The following is an 8,360-nucleotide window of genomic DNA, read 5'->3' on the forward strand; positions in this document are numbered from 1 at the left end:
TAGTTTAGAGCGCAGTTACGGATCAAGGTGGACTTTCTTGATGGTTTACCCATTTGTTTAAACAAAGGTTAATGAGAGAGAAGAGGGAGTAGTGGCCCTACACCTACTCACTGAGCCCTTAAGAACTCACTCTGGGTTGGAGCCGGTACTGGGCTGTGAACCCTCTACCTACCAGCCTGTAGTCCGATGACTTAACCACTGTGCCACCGAGGCCGGATCAAACTTCACTCTCCTGGGCATTTATTCAAGGGTCATAACTCTTGTATGTATTCATGTGTGACAGTTATGACCTTGTCCAGAAATGTAGTCATAATAGCTGTTGATGCATGGTATTGTGGTCTATTAGAGTGCGCCGTGCGGCCCAATACCTCTGACTTCAGCATTCGAGGTTTCTGTTAGGGTTACCTCACCCTTAGTCCACATCAGTCTAGCCTTTACCCATTGACCAGTCCAGCTTGGGTGTCCCTAACAGAAGCCAAATCTCCTGCTGGCATAGCTCGCTGGATGCGTGCGTGTGTTTGTGTATTAGTGCGTGTGTGCGTGTGTCCAGTAATAGTAATAGCAGCAGTAGCAAGAGCATTGTCTAAGTAATAGTATTAGTAGAACAAGTAAATTAATGAATCAATGAATGTTTAACGACACTCCAGCACGAAAAAAATACATCGGCTATTGGGTGTCAAACTATGGTAATGCACACAAATAAGGTGATGATCAACATCAATATAAAAATTCAAGATTTAAATAAAACCAGTGTAAAGAACTGTACAAAAATACAAATATCAGAGATAGATACTGACTTTTACTAAAAATTTCCATTTGTGCTGTATTGGCCATTCTCAAAGAGAATGTTACACCCCTGCACCACGGTGAGGTTACAGCACGCGCAGGGGTAGTGGTACAAGTAGTAACAGCAATAGTAGTGGTGGTGGTAGTAGTAGTAGTAGTAGTTGCAGTAATACTACTACTAGTAGTAATAGCATCAATGATATTTGTAGCAGTAGTAATTGCTGTAGTAGCAGTAGTAGTAGTAGTAGCAATAATACATGCAGTGTTAGTAGATATAGTAGTAGTAGTTGTATATCTAACAGTAGGATATGTAATAGTAGTAGATGTAGTGGCAATAGTAGTAGCAATATTAGTAGTAGCAGTAGTAGTAGTAGTAGTAGTAGTAGTCATAGTAGTAGTAGTAGTAGTAGTAGTAGTAGTAGTAGTAATACATACAGTGTTAGTAGATATAGTAGTAGTAGTAGTAGTAGTAGTAGTAGTAGTAGTAGTAGCAGCAGCAGTATTAGTATTAATAGTATTATTAGTAGTAGTAATTGCTGTACTAGTGTTAGTTATGTTTCTTGTCCTTATGTTTTATTTATTTATTTAATGACTTGTAACGGTTTTAGCTAAGCAGTGATTATTTTAATTGTATATAAATACGACGCTGCTTAGCAGGGCACATGTTGTGCAAGAGAGCTGGAACCGCCTGCAACAGAATCTATGCTGTAATTGTGTTATCACTGGGGGGAAATCAACGGACGTAAGTTGTAAAACAGAAGTCAAAGCGACGCCCTTTTAAGATTGGTTGTCACAAGATTAACTAACAACTAACTTCGCAGAGTGTTGTCGTTTTCGGATTTAATGAGATGTATTCCGTCATGTGGATTTCGTTATCTGTCTTGTTTTCCTGTGTGTTTTGTATAAATGGTAAGTTATTGTTATGCTTTTATCTGCAGGGTTCTAGTTTACCAAATAGAACTTCATAAGCGGCAATGTTAACACACAAGACATGTGTCCCATCTTATCTTGCAGGCAATATTTTAAACGTCATGCAACAATCTGCCGACTGTTAAATCTATAGAAATAATTCATGTATCATTTTTGTTTTATGATTGACTGCTTCGTGAGACATTTAACCATGCAAATGTTAGCTATATAGTTTGTTCGTTTTACGGCTTAAGCTTATGGGGCGGGACGTAGCCCAGTGGTAACGCGCTCGCTCGATGCGCGGTCGGTCTGGGATATATCCCCGTCGCTGGGCCCATTGAGCTATTTCTCGTGTCAGCCAGTGCACCACGACTGGTATATCAAAGGCCGTGGTATGTACTACCCTGTCTGTGGGATGGTGCACATACAAGAACCCTTGCTGCTAATTGAAAACGAGTAGCCCATTCAGTGTCGACAGCGGGTTTCTCTTTCAGTATCTGTGTAGTCATTAACCATATGTGTGACGCCATATAACCTTAAATAAAATGTGCTGAGCACGTCGTTAAATAAAACATTTCTTTCTTTCTTTCTTTCGTTCTTTCTTCCGCTTATGCTTATATACTTAAACACACTAAATGAAGCGAATCACCAGAGGTACGTTTCTTCGTTCAGTGAGCTGGGGTCGGCTGATTACAAGATTCAAAGATGCCCTCCTTGGCACACCCCTCACTTATCTGGGCTGTCTGATATGGACAGTGGCTAGTATGAGGTAAGTCAGTATAGTGGCTCGAAACATCTCTACTGAAACATTAGGTAAAAGCCAATATTGGGATGCTAATATAGCCCTTATCAGCTTTAACACTGATGGCTTAATCACTAAACAGACAGGTTTTAAAAAAAAAACACACCCCAAAACAACTTCAGAGCTCGGAACAGGACTTTGTTGGTTCTACTAACATTAAACAATATCATTCCTCTAATAATTATAATACAGTTTAAAAACATTTTAAAAATATACTAATATAATTAGGTGCCGTCATTCAACATGGACCCATACTACATGCAGTTCTTCTTTTATATGCTATTTCTAAAATGAACAAGTAAAATGTATTTGTATATGAAGGGTCCACGAAAATAACCTATACTGTCTAAATAGATGGTGTTATATCGGCCATGCATGTCCAGTTGACAATGACACCCTAAGTTAAAAACCTATAATTATGATAGGTCATTCAAAAGAGTTGGTAAATTATACTTTCTTAGGCATAAATACCCCACGATTGCAGAGTTGTTAACGTTACAATTAAATATATATACACAAAGAAAAAAGTTAAGCACCCCCACGAAATTTCTGACTGACGAATGAAAAATATTTTGGCATGCAATTACTGACGTAATGAAGTCATGTCAATGTATGTGAAAGGCACGAACAACATTCTGACAATAGGAAAACACAAACAATTGTCAGCTGTGGTGAAATTTTAATCACAATATGGTCGCAACCTCACCAGTCGTGTTTTCACCCCAAAACATACCCGTTATAAGTATGGATCTACTGAGTCCATGCGACATTTGCAGATTGTCAATTCTGGGTAAAAAGTTACGTTCGGTTATCTAGACGACACTGACAGTCCAAACGTTCATTACTTTGTGTACCCTCCATGTGCTCGGATGACCGCCTCAAGCCTGCTCCTCACCCTCCCAGTCAAGTGTCGGATCTTCTGACGAGGCAGCAACAGCCACTCCCGATGCAAAGCAGCTTCCAATTCTCTTAGATTCTGTACAGGGGGGTCCAGTTTCTGTATTCGACGGCCAAGAATGTCCCAAATGTGTTCCAGGGGATTCAGATCGGGGCTCATGGCAGGCCAAGGCAAAGTCGTCACAGCGTTGTTCTGGAGATGCGCCGTCACAGCCCGGGAACGATGAGGCCTGGCGTTGTCATCCATGTACTGATGCCTTGTAGCGAGTGGGTGGTTGTCGAAATGTGGCACGACAACTGGTTCCAGGACCTGGCGGATGTACTGGTCACCTGTCAAATTGCCCTGAATGGTGACCAGGTCCAGCTTACAGTCATGGGAGATGCACCCCGAAATCATTACCGAGCCTCCCCTGTATGGGACAATTGGTTGGATGTTCTTGGGTGCATAAGCCATATTTTTCCGCCTCCAAACCCTCATTCGCCCATCCGTGACGTGGAGCAGGAACCGGCTTTCGTCGGACCAATGAATCCTTCTCCATGTTCTCAGATTCCACGCTCGCCGTGCTAGACACCATGCCAAACGTAAGCATTTGTGTCGTTCTGACAGTAAGGGACGCTTGACGACTAGTCTGGACGCCAATCCCAACAGTTTGAGGCGATTCCTCGCCGTTCCTGTAGAGAGCTGGCGATTGGGCAGCCAGTCACGTTTCAGCGCCGTGCTTGTTGCAAACGGTAGACGCCGTACCAGCCGCCCCAGTGCTACGTCTTCACGGTTTGATGTCACACGAGGTCTACCTGACCATGGCAAATCCTTGACAGAGTTGGTTACGGCATGTTTCCTGACGAGTCTGCTAATTACTCTGTAGTGGTACCCCAGCTGACGGCCAACGGCTTTGAACGTCATTCCTGCGTTACGCATGCCGATTATTTGTGATCTTTGATCCACTGATATTCTCCTTCGATTCATCTTCGCTGATAATGATCGAACAGTGCAAGACGGCCACGTTAAATACCCAATTTGGGCACGCACCCATACTGCACTTTGGAAAAGTCATGGGTGGCATGTTGCACGTGCACGCGACGATGAGATGTGACACCATTGTCATGCCTGCACGATCTCATCCTTTCTATCCTGTCAGAATCGTCATTGCAATTTCAGTTGCAATGCATGCCAATATTATATATGTAATCATATCTGGGGGTGCTTAACTTTTTTCTTTGTGTATATATACTGATGGAAAGAAATAAGGCAACATATCAATTTGTAGACCAAATGTAATTCACTACTAGCGTAGTAATGTCTGTATTTCATACCACGTTGTAATGTGGGATTGAATGTCTGTAGTGTTGAATGTGCTGCCAAATCAAACAACCAACCAACTCAGCAACCAATAAACCATCCAAACCAACACGTGAACCAAATACCAACCCATTTGTTAACTATCAACATATCCAACCAACCCACCCATCACCCAATCATCTAACCCATGACCCAATCATCCCACCCATCTCCTCAATCATGCAACCTATCAATAAATCGTCCAACCCATCACCCAATCGTCCAACCCATCACCCAATCGTTCAACCCATCACTGAATCGTCCAACCCGTCAGCAGTCAGTTTGAATGTTTAAATAATTTTGATTTGTCTCTTTCAGTGGTAACCTTCAAACTACTGTACGTGGAAACTGTTTTACATGTGTGTCAATTCTTATAATTCCAAATGCATTAATATTGCCATTATACAAATCTATATTAAAAAAACAACAATCCAACTCTATTCCACAATGATTTACAACTGTATCAATACACAAATAAGGGAATTCCCTTAAAAAGTTACATTCGTTTTTTTCCCGTCAAATCTCGATTCATTATATTGATTTGCATAAGGTTTTATAAATTTTAATTTTCTTAATCAAATGTGGATAAAACGTTATAAAAATTTAAAATAACAGAACATCAATTCATAACGCAAATTTTTTTTCGATGAATTTTAAACTAATTACCATGAAGGAGAGTGTCAAATTATTTAGAAGATTTATCTACTACCTATATTAAAATTGCAGTTGACAAAAGTTGAAAGGGATAAAGTGGTTTCTCTGTGTGTGGATTTCAGAGGACGTTTGTGATTGTGTGATATTATTCTCGGAAAGGACAGGTCGTGGAATTGTACACGAAGGCGTATGTGTTTTCGCGCGTGTAAGTTGTCGGTTTGGTGTTTTTGTCAAATGTCACAGAGCTGCGCTCATGTCTCACTTTTGATTTGTTGAGTATTCTCTGCTATAACTTCTAATAGAACGTTCATTTTTGTGGTCCGTCATATACATTATGTGTCTCAGTTCAAAACCGGAGTCGTTTAAAGCCTGAATTGTCACCGTCACTCACAGTGCAGACGAACTGGAGATAAAAATAGAATCGATGGAATCCTCGGGGATTCCGTTGTTTAACTAAAAAGTTCAGTTTTCACGTTCATGGAAGAATGAACGGTTTTAGTTTTTTTTTAGATCACGTGATAGCATTTCAACCAATCAAGACGCCTATTACAAAACAGTAATTATAAAATGGAATTATATATATACTTAACTCCAAAAGAAACGCGAAAATTTTAAAATATAAAAAAACCCACATTTGAATAAACTATGTACAAATCGATTAAGTTGACCAATAGCCATCTTGTCAGCGTATCCAATTCCACATAACGCATGAAAAAAACGAGTACAGTGTGACGTCACGCACGTGCTGAAATTGACGACCAAAATCGATCTGGAATGCAAAACGGGTGGATCATGAAAGATGCGAATTGCACGTGAAACACTACCAGGCCTGGGTATAAAAGAAACGCCAGACAGCAATGTTCAACTCATTTTACAAGTAGCGATACAACGATGCCACGACTTAACGCTGATTCCAGACATAGAGCTTTGGGGAATTTGGAGGCCGGAATGGATGCCAGGCAGGTTGCACGTGCTTTCGGTGTCCATGTCTCGACAATCTACCGTCTCATAGACCGATTTCTACAGAACAACAACGTCGTCGACCGTCCACGTAGCGGCCGTCCCAGAGTGACGTCACAGCGCCAGGACCGTTACATCGTCCGAACTCACATGCGTGATCGGTTCGTACCAGCCACCACAACAGCCCGGCAGACAGTGGGAACCCACAACCGCCCCGTTTCCTGCACCACGGTACGACGTCGTCTGACCGCCATCCATCTGAACTGTCGTCGACCGTACATTGGACAACGTCGCACACAGCGACACCGCCTTGCACGACACAACTGGGCTGTTCTGCATCGACAGTGGCGGAACCGACAGTGGCAGAACATCGTCTTCTCCGACGAAAGCCGCTACTGCTTAGATAGGGCCGACGGTCGTATGAGGGTGTGGAGGCGTCGAGGTGAGCGCTTCACAGATGCGTGTGTTATGGAGAGGGACCGTTGGGGAGGGCCTTCCGTCATGCTGTGGGGTCCCATATCCTGGGGACGTCGTGTACAACCTGTCATCTTCGACAACAACGGCCGAGGACGCGGCAGGGGCGTCACAGCACAGCGCTACATCGACGAAGTGCTCACGCCTGTGGTGGTGCCTTTTTTCGCGGGTCACCGTCAGATGGTTTACCAGCACGACAACGCCAGGCCACACACGGCACGGGCCACCCAGGCATTCCTGGCACAGCACAACATCATCACAATGGACTGGCCAGCTTTAAGCCCGGATCTGAACCCCATCGAGCACTTGTGGGACGAGGTTCAGCGCATGATGAACCAACGCCCTGCTCCCGTGGTGACACAGCAGCAGCTCCGCCAGGCCGTCGTGGACACCTACAACAACGTGCCCAGGGCCTTCATCAGGAACCTCTTCCTCTCCATGGGTAGGAGGTGTGCGGCGGTCATGGCCAGCAATGGCGGACACACCCGCTATTAGTGGACATGTTTGAGTGGCATGTGACGCCATTGAAGAAGCGCCATGGCCTTGACATTTCAAATGACAATGCGACCTCGATTTTTAACATGTCAATAACATGAAATCTCATCTTTACGAATTGTTTAAGTTTTTCATAGAAACGATTATTTTAAGAACTTTGGGACGTATTTCAATGAGTGCACTCAAAACCTCCAATCTACGTATTCGCGTTTCTTTTGGAGTTAAGTATATATATATATATATATATATATATATATATATATATATATATATATATATAATATATATAACCAGCTGCTTTTCTTTCTTTTTTTCACAATCCATGAATATTGCGCGCACTTACGCACGCGCATACACACACATATACCTGTGTATGCATGTATGTATGTATATATATATGTGTGTGTATGCGCGTGCGTGAGTGCGCGCAATATTCATGGATTGTGAGAAAAAGAAGAAAAGCAGCTGGTTATAGTTTTGTTTCCATGTCAATGATTTACCTTGGTACTATTCAACACCTGAATACTTTTCCAGACCATCCCAGTGAGTGATATCGAATTTACGGTACTTCAGCCATTGAATACAACTTACTTTTAACACCTTCTACTTGTGTATTTTAGGGGTGACTTTCACACTATTCAACGTGAAACCTGTGTTAAAAGGGAAAATTATACACCTAACTTGTCGTGTAAAACAAGCTGAAGATTTGCACGCCACAATAACGTTTGTACGAAATTCGGATAGTGGCAATATCACCATGTGCTCTTGTCAGCAGACCGGAGCAAACTGTATGTGTGACAATTCACGACACAGAGGCTACAGATGTACGTGCATGGCTAAGACGAATACAGCGGCCAGTGTCTACAAGGATTACGGGATCACAAAATACCACACCAATGACGAGGACACGGAATTCTGGTTCTGCGGGTCAGAAGATCACGGGTGGAGCAAATCAAAAGTGGCAGTTATTTGTAAGTAAAAACAGATTCACCATCGTAAATACTATGCATTAAAATAATAAAGATGCCATTAGTAATAACATGA

The 8,360-nt window shown here is 42.5% G+C and overlaps 1 protein-coding gene across 2 annotated transcripts in view; it reads left to right on the plus strand.

Moving 5' to 3' along the window:
* Positions 1-1,495: 1,495 nt before the first annotated feature.
* Positions 1,496-8,360, plus strand: part of LOC121386820 — a 13,050-nt gene continuing 6,185 nt past the window's right edge. For both annotated transcript variants that reach the window (XM_041517833.1, XM_041517834.1), the window contains exons 1-2: positions 1,496-1,695; positions 7,937-8,287. In XM_041517833.1, the coding sequence (XP_041373767.1) occupies positions 1,635-1,695; positions 7,937-8,287 (412 nt within the window). In that variant the 5' untranslated portion in view covers positions 1,496-1,634. The remainder of the gene's footprint in view (positions 1,696-7,936; positions 8,288-8,360) is intronic.

Source organism: Gigantopelta aegis, chromosome 12 (genome assembly GCF_016097555.1).
Source record: "Gigantopelta aegis isolate Gae_Host chromosome 12, Gae_host_genome, whole genome shotgun sequence".
In the NCBI taxonomy this organism is placed as follows: Eukaryota; Metazoa; Mollusca; class Gastropoda; order Neomphalida; family Peltospiridae; genus Gigantopelta; species Gigantopelta aegis.